This window comes from Bactrocera dorsalis, chromosome 1 (assembly GCF_023373825.1).
Source record: "Bactrocera dorsalis isolate Fly_Bdor chromosome 1, ASM2337382v1, whole genome shotgun sequence".
In the NCBI taxonomy this organism is placed as follows: Eukaryota; Metazoa; Arthropoda; class Insecta; order Diptera; family Tephritidae; genus Bactrocera; species Bactrocera dorsalis.
Window position 1 is genome coordinate 32,420,467 of NC_064303.1, and position 14,023 is coordinate 32,434,489.

Below are 14,023 nucleotides of genomic sequence, written 5' to 3' on the forward strand. Positions count from 1 at the left end.
ATTATAATAAACTGCAGGCAAAAAAGCCAAGACGAATATCCATCATCATTCATAATTTTTTAGCGTTGCGGTCAGACCGCTTGGGCTTCTGGTGTGTGTTACTTTGGAGGAAAGCTTCATTATTTGAAAGCATTATTTGTACGACTCGTATGTCTTACATTGACGTAAGTTTTATGATATACGAGTATGTACATATGTATGTATAAGAAATTTTGGCAGGTTAGTTTTAAAGTTCAGAAATTAAATTAGTATGTAGTTTTACTTCGACAAATGTGGCTCGCGTCTTCAGATGATCTTCTAACCTCAAAAACTGTAAGATTTATGATTTGACGTAACGAGTCACAGTCATGGGGATGGATATTTGCCTGGCTTGATGAGGTAGGAATACTGAAATATTTAGGTAAATGGATCAATACCTATATCAATTACTAATAAAGTAAGAAGAAATCGGAAAGATATTTTCATATCATGTGTCTATCTGCAATAAAACTGTCCTATTTTGATAAAACTACATTTTAATGTAGCGTTCAGGACAATACAGGGTTTGTCCGGAAAGTAATAGGACTGAGTTTTTTCCGCCGCGACTGTATTTCGGAGCATGCACACACCGACTGGATTCGGTAGAGGACGTTCCCAGCTAACGAACGAGCGATTGGTCAGTTATCTCCGAGCACCTTGAGAGTCAGGACAAACATTTTCGCGCGACGTGTTTCTGTGAGTAGTTCGCTATTAAATTCTGTGTGAAACTCGTTAAATCTGTGACAGACACGTTTGATATGATCAAGCCGGCTTACCCCGGCGTTGCTTGAGCAGTTAGAAGTGGCGTGGTTCAGTGGCACCAGGCCTCGACAAACACCGACAATGTGACTCGTGTGCGCAGACCATCGACTAAGTATTCGTTTAATTGCCCAGATGTTAAATTTATTAAAATCTGTTATTCATGACATTGTGACGGGCCACATCAACGTTCGCAAGGTATGCGCGAAAATGGTTCCAAAAGTATTCACTGACGACCAGAAATTGCGGCGAGTGGAAGTGTATCAAGAAAGTTTTAACATGTGTGAAAGTGAGCCCCAATTTTTAAAAAGCATAATCGCAGGTGACGAGTCATGGATCTTTGAGTACAATCTCAAGTATTTTGAGACAACAGGGAGATCCAAGCAGCATGCACCTCGGCTCTCAAGGCTCCGGAGAATGGCTTCCGTGACTGCTTGGCTGAGCGGGTCTTATGCATCCACCTTTCAGACGTCTGAAACTTGCACCAAATTATTACTAACTATTTCTGTCTTTGACGAATGATTGTGCAAATAAAATATTCACGTAAAAAACTTGTTAAAATCGGCTCTTCCAGTTTTTTTCCGAAAAAGCTGTATTTTCTAGGCTTTCAATTTAAGATCTTGACATAAAAAGCGCCCCTTCGTTTCATACGTCAGTCAGAATTGCTGCGAACGGCACCGAATCGTCTCTCCACGGTCTTCGTGTGCACCCTCAGCTCCGGTCGCTAAATTTTCTTCACTGCGTGAACGTGGTCTAATCGGTCGAATATTGTCCAATAATGAATACTGGGCCCCAAAATGGGTGATGGTAGTAGGCCGAATATGTTGAGCGAAACCCATTCTTTACAGAACGTGAGTTTTTGTAAGAAAGTGGAACGATTTGGAAACGTTGTTCTGGCGTAAGTCTTTCCATGACGAAACGTCAAACAATACTGAACAAAAGTAACAGTTTCACACGACTCACGCGTGATCTGTCAAAAAAAGGCTATTGAAAAAAAAATACCTCTACTCGGATCACCCGTTATAACAAATCACTCTTCAAACACTTCGATACCACAGCCAAAGCCGTTCTTTCCCTGAACTCTTTATTCAACAGCGGCGACTGATGGTCTGACGATTACATTACGCAAAACCACTGACTGGTAAATTGTATGCAACGGCTTGTCGGTCGCAATTAAAACTTCTAAAATTGAAATTAAATTTGCATTAAAGTGGTGCTACAATTTCTCCCATCCTACCACCGTTTAGCCAACGCCAACGCTTTGTACTTCAAATCTTTTACCGATTACTTGAAGCGCTGACCACTTCTCAACAGTTGTTGCAGTTGCTCGCTTGCAACTTTGCATGACTTTATGGTATCGTCGAGTTGTTTTGTAATGCTCATATTTTAGCGCAGATCAAAAATAATTAAAAGAATATGCGTTGCTAATTCAATGCTTATAATGCTGGCAACTTTCAAGTTTTAATACACACACACATTACATAAGTTTCACCAGGTCCAACAGGATTTTATTGGTTTTTCTCTTGTTTTACTACGCAGTAACGAGTGCTAACTAACGGTAAGCTAATTTTCCTGATTGAATTTCTGGTATTTGGTATAAAAGTTGTTATCGATATCGCTTGAAATCAGTGGGTTAACTTTGTAAGCACCGTAAAATCAGTTTAACCGCATCATATTAGACAATTAATGGCCCGTTAATTGGATTTTTCTATTAAGAAGTTCATAAATCCATTGATTTGTGGTTGCACTCCTCGACGACAACATTTTAGACTGCAACGTTAAATTAACAATCGACGAAAGTCGATAAATCGCAAAAACTAGGTAATCTATATATTTAACTATATCTTCATATCGGTTGAGTTATGTGACATGTGAATGCAGAAAGTTTTAGATGAATACTTTTTAAGAGTTATTGTTTTTAAGGCGAAGCAAATGGGTCTGGTAGTGAACGGGAGCAAGACGAAATATCTCCTGTCATCAAACAAACGGTCGTCGCACTCACGACATGGCTCCCACGTCACTGTTGTCAGTCAAAACATCGAAGGCGTTGATAATGTCGTCTATCATAGAACCAACATAAACACCAACAATGATATCAGCCTTGTAATTCATCGCAGAATAACTTTTGCCAATAGGTGCTGCCTCGGACTGAGTAGGCAATTGAAGTCCTCTCTCGACGAACAAAGACGAAACTCTACAAGTCACTCATCATCCCCGTCCTGTTATATAGTGCAGAGGCAAGGGTAATCATCTAGTCAAATATTTTTCAACATAAAGCTTCCCAAAAGGTATTTTTATACCCTGAACAGGGTATATTAAGTTTGTCACGAAGTTTGTAACACCCAGAAGGAAGCGTCGGAGACCGTATAAAGTATATAAAGTATGTTAAGCTGAGTCGATTAAGCCATGTTCGTCTGTCTGTCTATCTGTCCGTCTGTCTGTATATACGAACTAGTCCCTTAGTTTTTAAGATATCGTTTTGAAATTTTGCAAACTTCATTTTCTCTTCAAGAAGCTGCTCATTTGTCGGAACAGCCGCAAAGGAAAAGGAAAAGTTAAACAATAAATACGGTTCAACTTTTTAAACCACCCATGAAGCCTTTTCCTCAGGGTTCCTTCTCTGCTCGCTCACTTGCGAATGATTCGTGGGTGGCGCGATGTCGTTGGAGAAAAGGTTCTGTGAGCGGATGGATGAAGGTAAACTAGGAGCTGGTATCTTCTGTTGAGAACTATGCATTAATTTTATGTTTGAGGCTACCAGAGTACTGTAACTTCTTCCAAGCGGAAATGGTTGCCATCAAAGTAGCAACAATTGCCCTGCTCCGAAATACAGTTTTTTTTTTTCATAGATGTGTGCATTTGCTACGATAGCCGAGCAACTTTACTCAGCTCACAGCATAATCGCCGGAAACTTAAATCGATGAGCTTGCCAGGAAGGGTACCCTCACCCCAATTTTATTCGACTGGAAGCGGTATCCCGATGTCCACTTCCGTTCTAGCGCTGGACCTTCAGTGAACTCGACAAGCGTTGGTCAACAATCAGAACTTGTACATGTACGAGATTCTTCTGACCTAGAGTGAACCGTCACCATAAGTGGGCCTCCCAACTACTTACTTTTAGCAAAGTTTATTTTAGATGTGGAGACCGCAGGTTTTCACGCTTAGCGGTTAAATATTTTGTCGAACGCTCACATCCAAAGCTATAAGGAGGAAGACGAGGTGGGATCATCTTGTCACTTTCGCATCTATTGTCCCACTGTTGTCAAAGTGAATTTGAAATATTTTGATAGACAAAACTTCGCAGTATTTGGTGGAGTGATTGCTATTGATATTAGTCGCCTTACCAAATTTATGGTAGGCTCGAAGCTCTATGTCGATGTATGAGGATCTGTTGTTCCACATTTTGGAGTAGGGTAACACAAGGGACAAACATGAAGTGAGATCCATCGATTCGGATGAACTCTACAACCTAACGTTAACACGATCTTGAGCTTTACTTTCAGGCATCAAATAGTCGGTTATCATGACCCGATAATGGTCGCCATTGACAGTTACGTTCTCACTGGCATCATTTTTGAAGAAATATGGACCGATTATTCCACCGGCCCACAAGCCAAATCGAACGGTTTTTTTCTAAATGAATCTCATGAGGCTGCTATTCGTCCCAAATTTTGCTTTTTTACATATCCATTGTCTTGAGATCTCGACGTAAAATGCGCTGAGTTGCTGTGAACGGCGCCGAATCGACTCTCCACGGTCTTCATGCATACTCTCACCTACTCGTACGGCTGGTATATTTTCTTCACTGAATGCTGGGTCTCAAGAAGGAAAAAGGCTATTGAAAATGTATACACTTTTAATTGAGGGTACTATTTAAAATTGATATATATACAATGTGTAAAGGATTCTCAGCTTTCTTAAAAATCACACTACTTTTACCCATTCTCAGCTCATAACTCTACAAGTCGATTTAAACTGTACTCACGCGTTATAAAAGCATATGCTGAGCATACCATATTTTTCTTATGAAATAAATTTCATAAAAACCAGCTATGCCTCCATACTCCCTTGAGAGTTTCATGTGTTTGCTGTCATGCGACATAAAATGAGTAATAAAACCAAAAATATTCTGGAATTCAAAGTACTAAAGCGACTTTCTTGCTCTTGCCAGTATGATCAACAACTAGAACGAACATTAAATTCTGTCTTCGTTCCTTTTCTTTTTCATTTTTGAATACTCGTAAAAGACAAGTGGGGTGCCAATTATTTTGCTACTTGCTGTAGTTTGAAGATGTCATAAAAGCAGTGCACTTTGGAAATAAAGAAAATTGAAAGTACTGCGCATATGTCACATGTATACATCATATCATATGTGGATATGTAATTATATAAGGACGAGTGGATATGTGAGTAAATCCATAACATATTTGGAGCATATGTTCTTACAAATATTTTGCGCAAAAATTGGCTCTTAGTTGCTATGTGTAAAGTGTTGGTGGAGTTGTAAGCCACTGGAGTGGTTTTCAGTATATTTTTTTTATTTAACAGGCATTCTGAAAAGTATATTTCTTTAAAAAATTCGATTCTTTAGAAATAACTGATTTTCATAAGCTTCTCTAGAGGAACAGGTAGTAATCACTTGGTAATAGATATCCGCACTAAAACTTGGAAGCATAAGGACATCCAAACTAAGCTCCGGCAGCATCTGGCGAGTCACCATCAATGTATGTGGCCTGGCGTTGCCCGGATGGAACACAATTCATCTCCTCGCTGCTCGCCACTTTTGGGCGAATACTTCCTTAAGACGGTTCAATTGTTGACAATACAGTTCCACGTTAAAAGCAGTCCATATAAGACAATTCACTGCCAATCTCACCAAACACATAGGAAAACTTCCTGACCGTCAATCTTAGCTCTGTCCAAGAGGTTTTTCTGTGTTAATTCACTTGATGCCTACATCCATCGAGTTTCCCTTAATAACCAGCCTTATTGAAATGTTTTCAAACGGTTTTTATGCAATGTTTAAAGCCTGGGCAATGGAAATTTTGTGCAGTTAGTTCTGCTTTCTCCAGGTTGGACAAAGAATCAAAGCAAATGGGTCTGGTAGTGAACGAGGGCAAGACGAAATATCCTGTCATTAAAGAAACATTCGTTGCAATCGCGACACTGTTGACAGTCATAACTTCGGAGTCGTAGATAATTTGTCTATCATGGAACCATCATTGACTAAATTCAGAATTAATATTATTTTTCAATTTTACAATTAAATATAAAATTAAAAGTTTTCAAAAAACGAAATTTTTTTTATTTAAATTAAAGTTAATTTAATTCTCTTGAATTTTTCATTTCTATGTATTTTATTAAACACAATTTTCATTTATATTAATTCAATTTATTTATTAAAAATTTGAAATTCTATAGTTTTAATTAAATTCTCAACTTTAAGTCCAAAAATTTAATTAGAAAAAATTAGCCTTACTTCACAGCCTACAAGTTAAATAACCGTACATATAATTTTTATACCCTGAACAGGGAATATTAAGCTTGCCACGAAGTTTGTAGCACCCAGAAGGAAGCGTCGGAGACCCTATAAAGTATATATATAAATGATCAGTATGTTGAGCTGAGTCGATTTAGCCATGTCCGCCTGTCTGTCTGTCTGTCCGTCTGTCTGTATATATACGAACTAGTCCCTCAGTTTTGAAGATATCGTTTTGAAATTTTGCAAACGTCATTTTCTTTTCAAGAAGCTGCTCATTTGCCGGAACTGCCGATATTGGACCACTATAATATATAGCTGCCATACAAATTGAACGATCGAAATCAAGTTCTTGAACGGAAAACGGACAATGTATTTTCACAAAAGTTGGCACAGGTTATTTTCTATGATAATAATGTAATATACGCAGAAATTGTTCAGATTGGCTTACTATAGTATATAGCTGATATACAAACTGAACGATCGATATCTAGTGCTGGTATGGAAAACTTTTGCATTTGACGAGATATATTCACGAAATTTGGTATAGATTATTTTCTAAGACAACAATGTAAAATCCGATGAAATTGTTCAGATCGGTTAACTATAGCATATATCTTCCATACAAACTGAACACAAAGTTACTAAAAGAAAGGCACCTGTGAAGGGTATATTTTTTCCTGTTTTAATTTTTTATTGAAATATCTTAACTAAAGATTTCGATTTTTACCCAAAAAAGTGCATATAACAGAAAATAACAAATACCGCACAACCTCAATTGGCAAATTGACTTCGCTGTTCCCGCCTTCAGCGATAATCATTAACATGTAAATATGTATGTATGTATGTATGGAAGATTGAATTAAACAGATAATTACAATTCTCTCCAGAACCAACTGATTTGCACACATAACTGCAACCGCGATATGTATGTATGTGTGTGTGTGAAATTTTCACGATTATTTCCAGGTAAACAAAGGGTGATCATGTATGTACATATGTATAAATAGCAGAACGAAAACGGCAGGTAGAAATCAAAGAAAGTGTGAAGCATGCAAAACACAAGTGGAAAGAATGCGGCATATTTGAAACCGGCTACAAGAATCAGCAAACAAATAAAATACCCAACAAAGAGCATTGGCATCAATTAGTCATATTTAAGCAGAAAACGACAGCGCTGATTGAAAAGGTGGCAAAAATAAAGAGATAAAGAAGAAAGAGATGTTAATAAAACGGTTTTATCTTAAATAAAAAATATAAGAAATTAATGATGTAAATTGCGCTCAAAACTTTATGTAAACATTTAAAGCGCTCCAACAGCATTTCGTCGTATGCGAAAATATTTGAAAAAATAAAAATGAAAACAATGTTTAACCTAAAAAAATAATTGGTACTGCGTATTGTTGAAAAAATCTGTGCAAATAAACACTCGAAACGGTGGCCGTTTACATGTAATTTGAATGCGTCACGGACAGTGACGCCCGTAAACTCAATTTTAACAAATCATAAACCATCATACATACATACATAAATATGTATGTACTTACAGGTATATGGTACAACCGTTTGTACAATATTTTGCGTAGAGCTCTCAACTTATTTGCACTTTTTGATATGATATATTTTTTTAATTGAAATTTGCAATGAAAATATTGATGAAAATTGGAATTAGTAATTAAAAATTTCATTTTTAATCTCAAAATCCAAAATCAAATCTACATATATAATATATTTTTATTTAAAAATTAAAATAATAATTAAAAAATTATGTTTCGAATTAAAATTTTTAATGAAAATATTTACCCGTTGATTTATAAAGTGTTCAATTGAAATTTTATTAAAAATAAGCTTTTCCTTTACAAAGACAACCAAAATTATATAACGCAAGTATGAAATAATAAATTAAATTAACAACAAAATGAAAGTTAAAAACTTAAAAATAAAATAAAAATTAAAAATGAAACATTTAACAAGAAAATGAAAGTTTAAAACTTAAAACTAAACTAAAAAGTTTAAAAATAAAATAAAAACATAAAACTTTTTAATTTTAAACTTGGATTAGCATACATATTTTTATTTTCAATCCCATTTTTACCTCAACATTTTTATTTCTGGTCCGATTTTTGTAATTAAAAATTTATTTTTCAGTTTCCAATTCGGTATTTAGAAGCAACAAATTTAAAACATTTTTTTTTTTGGTTATATTTTGTTATTAACACTTATTTCAATTCGGCATTTTGAGTGAAAAATTTCGTTTTTATGTTAAGTCCGATTTTTTAGATAAAAGTTTTTTTTTAATTTTAAAATTCGTTATTTGGGAGTAGTAATTTGAAAATAATTAATATTGTCGGGATACGTACATACATACATATATTATGTATTTACGTATATTCCACTGTTAGTTAGGTCATTGAAAACAATACATAACCATTTCTTAGTAAAATGAAAACTGTCGAGTAAATGCATTTATCGAAAGCTAGATCCGAGCTTCTTTTACATAATAGGCGTGTTTTATTTGACCAGCAAATTAAGCTATTAGCTTTTTTATATCGTATTTTATATATATTCGTTATGAAATCAATTAATTTTGCTATCTGTTTTTCATAATATACTGCCGTAAAAGTTTTAATTTTTCTTCTTCTATTTTTAGTTTTTTTTGTTCGATTTCCATCTGGAGATCTCGTTTTTCCATCAAATCATGTATCTTACTTTGTATATTCGCGTAGAAGTTCGCCTTTTCCTCTGCACTTTTTCTTTTTAGTTCCATTTTTTGTTCAAAATATCGTTCTTTAGCGCTTTTCCGATAACCGGGATATGGAGTAGCATTTGCTGCGTTCAGATCTTGTGGATACGCCTCATTTGGTGTGCACATGCTACTATTTAGTGCAGACCGGCTCTGCCTGGAGGTACTTTGCATATCGTCGAGTATTGCTTCAAAATCAGTGGACTCTTTTAAGAACTGATTTACTGTTTAAAAATATAAAAAAGCGAATTCAATATAAGCAATACGTAATGAAAATGAAATTGAACTAACCACTCGACTCAATCAATGCCTCTTGAGGATCTGTTCCAATGTTTATGGTGTGGTTGTTGGACACTAAGCAACTTTCGCTAAAAATTTCGTCCATTTCCGACATGTATGGTATTGTTCCAGTTTGCTTTTCATTATCTTTTGCTGTTTTATACGCGTTCAAAAGCGTTTGCATTTTTGCTACAAGGGCAGCCGCATTCACCGTTGTATCCTCTGTTTAAAAATATAAAAACGCGAATTCAAGCAATACGTAATGAAAATTAAATTTGAACTAACCACTTGACTCAATCAATGCCTCTTGAGTGTCTGTACCAAAGTTTATGGTGTGGTTTTTGGACACTAAGCGATTTTCGCCAAAAATTTCGTCCATTTCCGACATGTATGGTATTGTTCCAGTCTGCTTTTTATCTTTCGCTGTTTTATACGCGTTGAAAAGCGTTCGCATTTTTGCTACAAGGGCAGCCACATTCACCGTTGTATCCTATGGAAACATATGTATTTATGTACACTCAGTCCTTTTTTTACGCGATCTCTTTTTACGCTATTTCACTTTAACGCGGTTCAAACAAAATTAACTGAATTGCACCATAAATTCAGTTAATTTTGTCAGTCGGAGATGCTTAGTCAATCAGAACATCAATCCATAGTTCATACTATTCATATATCAGCGCCGGCCATCAAAATAAGCGGCTAAGAATAATTTCCACTACGGATAATGACAGTGATTGAACAGCATTCAACGGTTTTTTTTTTCAATAAATCTACCTATTTTCTATTTCCTTCTCTTTTATATATGGTTTTTGTTTTGTATTTTTTATTTTGTTATGAATGAATAAATCATATGTATGAAATTTGAAACTGATTGTATTGTTTTTGAATATTTTTTTGCGCGCATATTTTGTTATACGCGATATTTTTTATATTCGGAACCAATTCGTCAGTTAATATAGGAAAACTAACCATTTTTACGCGATTTTTTTTTACGCGATTAGTGGCAGAACCAATAATCGCGTAAAAAAAGGACTGAGTGTATATGTATATAAATATTTACACATTAACCTAAAAATATTCTTACCGTAAATCCTTGTAATATCATGTCCTTCAAGACGTTTTCATAGGCGAACTTTTTCTTGCGCGCATGCAGGAACTCATCCTTCCTCTCGTTGTAGCATTTTAGGAATAGGAGCGTCTCGGCCTTTGTCCAAACTTTTCTTTTGCTGTAGATAAACAAAATAAATAATAATTTAGTTTGCGGAAAGTTTATTTACAAATTTAAAAATTCAAAGTTTACCTTTTCTCCATAAACGTGTTTTATTTGACCAGCAAATTAAGCTATTAGCTGATTTTATACGAAAGACTTAGCCAACATAATTATGTTGACTTGTCATAAGCTGTCACAGCTTGTATATTGAACTAGAGGCATTGCCAGTTCATCGATTTTTTTCATTCACAATAGCTAGGTTTTTTTCCACAAAAAAAAAATTGTTGGCAATAGCGAGAAATCTCATTATGACTGATAAAATTATAAACAACGCAAAATTACAGATTTTTTGGATGAATATTGAGTTAAAATTAAAACAAAAATGAACACATGTTTTTTTGCATTCTAGGCCTAAAATAAATGTATTTGTATGGTATATTAATATTCCGTTTACAAATTTGAAATTTCAAACTAAATTGTATGTCAGCTAATTATTCTTGTCCACATTGCCAACACAATTCATTTTTAAGCGAATAACATATATTAATATAATATTCTAAGAGCATTTTATTTGTCCATGATTTATTTATTAGCTTGTGATTGTCAAATAAAACACGGCTAATAATAACTTTTCTGCAGACATAATTATAAAAAAAGTATAAAAGATTTTTAATTTAACTAAATTTTCTTTTAGCACAACATTTTGTTTAAGTCCAAAAAATATTTTTCCACAAAAAAAAATTAGTAAAAACTTAAGCGCTAAATAAAACCTTGATTATATTTGAAACTATACATCATGGGACTTCTACTAATTTAATTTATATTAGTTTCATTTCTGGTGTTTTACTCTGGCATTTACGTTGATACGATTACGTAAAGTTTTCAATTGTGTCAATAATTAGTAATACACCTGTCCACATGTTAAATATAAATATTTTTAAAATATTATATATTATTTCAAAAAAAAATTATCTATTATAGTACAAACATAGTAGTCTGCAAACTAACAGAAGTCACTTCCAAATGTTTCGGCAAGACTTAATTTAGTCAGTAGTTACAATTTGACAGAAGAAGCATCGAATTTGATACACATATTGAACATGAAAATATCTTTAAATTCATAAAAGAATTCTCAATATAATTATTTATAATATAAATTTAATAACACAATAATTTATATGTATGAAGAGCAAGAAGTGAATTTAAATAACCAAAAATCACAAAAAACCATCAGATTCCTAATGCATGATTTTTCTTCCTGAGTGTAAAAAAATAAAAGTAAAAATCTTGTTATATTACTTTCTTATATAAGTTTGAATAAAACTTTTAAAACTTAACGTTATTTTATATGTGTTACATTCCACACCGCCGCATATCTTGTGTATATCATACTTGCATATCTTGCTGACGTAATCCACATGTGGCTCGCATTCCAATTTGACAGCTGCGCAATTGTGAAATCCATTGTGAACGGGCATTTCTTATATTTTTGAGTTTTTGCGAATTTATAAATTTGCCGGTCGTAATTCAAGTGAAAATTCGAGAATATATTCAAAAAATAGGAAGAGAAAATATGTGTGCTGCTAAATTAGAGGAAGCGCTAAATGATTGTGTAATAAATTTCGACAAGCGTGTATTGCTAACGGATTTAATAAATGAGTATCACATGCCAATTGATGAAATTAGTTCTACACTAACAAAATATTTAAAGCAACAAGAAAAGGATGGCATCAAGTATGAAAAGCGGTTTGTTATCCATGGCCTTGAAAAGGAGGATGCTAATAAAGAGATATTTACTATCGTCAAAGGCGAAGAAAAGTTGAAAGAATGGTTAAGTAAATTGGAAGATGCCGAGTCCGCCCTTTACTCTGTTGAAATAGCCGGTGGCGCAAAAGCGCCGGCTGAAGATTTAAAACCGGTAACATGGTGCGCTATCAAAATAGAAGACTTACAAACGCGTACGGGTGGCGCTAAACAAATCAATGGCCATGTAGAATCGACTAAAAATGAATCCGGCAAATTGGAAAGTAAAATAGATGTTAAACCGGCAAAAGGAATTGCGAACGCTTTTGCCAAAACTAAACAAAGCAATACTTCAGATAGCAGCTCTGCTACAGATACTAAAAACAAAGATGCTGGCTCGTCTAAATCTAAGGCAGCAGCAAAAGATAAACCATCACCACAAGATAAAGCAAAAAGCGAATTAGATGCTGGCAAAAAGTCACCACACAAGACAAACGAACAGAAAAAAAATTCGCCAAAAGACAAAAAGGCTGCCGCAGCGACAGCTAGTGGTCAAAAAGGTATCGGTAACTTTTTTGCGCCCAAAGGAAAACAATCGGCGGAAACTACGAGTAAAGCGGCTACTGGTGTCATCCGTCAAAAGTCGCCCAAGAAATTGAATGATTTCTTTAAAAAGCAAACTGACAACAAAGAAACAGTCAAAAAAGAAGCTGATAAAGCCAACACTTCAGCACAATTGTTCGACGATGAAGATGAGTCGAAGGAGGAAAGTAAAATGGAAGAGGACGAAGAGGCGCCAGTTGAAGTGCACGTCGAATCATCGGATGAGGAAGAAGAGATCAATAAGCTGCGGCGCAAAGTAAAAGAAACCGAGAAAGAGGAAGCAGCTACAAGCAGTCGCAAACGTTTGCGTATCGAAGATTCAGATGATGAAGATGATGATGTGGAACAAGAGGAACAACCACAACCAAAGCAAGGAAAACTCGATACAGAAGAAGTAACTGAAATAGCTGATACACCGCCAAAATCAGAAACATACTTGGATGAGGATGGTTTTGTAATTACGATTAAGTCGAAAACACATGCGAAGCCAGCAGTTGCACGTCAAAAGACACCCAAGAAGACAAGCCCAAAGAAAAGCCCGAAGGAAAGCAAATCCAAGCCAACGCCAGCTGCCAAAACGAAGCAGGGCAACATCATGAATTTCTTTAAAAAGAAGTAGTTGTTGAAAATTTAATAATTATGTAATTTTAAACTTTCTAGTATTTAATCTTTATTGAATAAATTTTGTTTATAAAAGAAAATGTTTATTTCTTTATTGTTGTTTTATGCATACAAAAATGAAGCACATCTATCGGCAATCGATAATTTCACCCCCTAAATATTAGCTATTTATTATTAATTTAAAAGTGTTAACGTAATATATTTTAAATTTTACAGGTGTACTTTATTATTGCAAAACCTTTATACTTTACATACGCTAGCAAGCAGCTGAAAACTTGCTTCCTTCCTACACGTTACACGTAACTACTAGTCCTCCACTGCCGCACTAAACACACACAAAAATGGTGCGCTTCGAGCCTTTAGGTCAGAAAATGTTCACACGCCGCAATTGGTTGCTCCGTTGCAGCATATTGATCAATATTCTGGTCATACTCTACATATGCAGCCATGTTATGATTGGCAATGGCACCGGCTTTAATGGCAGCAACACATTCTTCATACAGGAACGCGGCGTGGATACAGCGAATAGCGTAAGCACTATCATATAAAACAAATATGGATTTAAAAA

General features: G+C 34.9%; 3 protein-coding genes across 11 annotated transcripts in view; 2 read left to right on the plus strand and 1 right to left on the minus strand.

Moving 5' to 3' along the window:
- LOC105221840 (beta-1,4-glucuronyltransferase 1) overlaps positions 1–14,023 on the plus strand; it is a 289,787-nt gene that overhangs the window by 270,804 nt on the left and 4,960 nt on the right. For all 9 annotated transcript variants that reach the window (XM_049451423.1, XM_049451414.1, XM_049451438.1 and 6 more), the window contains one exon: positions 13,672–13,985. In XM_049451423.1, the coding sequence (XP_049307380.1) occupies positions 13,797–13,985 (189 nt within the window). In that variant the 5' untranslated portion in view covers positions 13,672–13,796. The remainder of the gene's footprint in view (positions 1–13,671; positions 13,986–14,023) is intronic.
- LOC115065811 (uncharacterized) lies at positions 8,601–10,905 on the minus strand. Its single transcript, XM_049451516.1, has 5 exons — positions 10,579–10,905; positions 10,363–10,504; positions 9,564–9,768; positions 9,291–9,500; positions 8,601–9,223 (listed from the first exon to the last, which is right to left on the minus strand). The coding sequence occupies exons 1-5, from the start codon at positions 10,587–10,589 to the stop codon at positions 8,847–8,849; spliced, it is 945 nt and encodes a 314-aa protein (XP_049307473.1). The 5' UTR covers positions 10,590–10,905; the 3' UTR covers positions 8,601–8,846.
- LOC105221839 (DNA polymerase delta subunit 3) lies at positions 11,833–13,475 on the plus strand. The gene has a single exon (XM_011198968.4). The coding sequence runs from the start codon at positions 12,062–12,064 to the stop codon at positions 13,451–13,453; it is 1,392 nt and encodes a 463-aa protein (XP_011197270.2). The 5' UTR covers positions 11,833–12,061; the 3' UTR covers positions 13,454–13,475.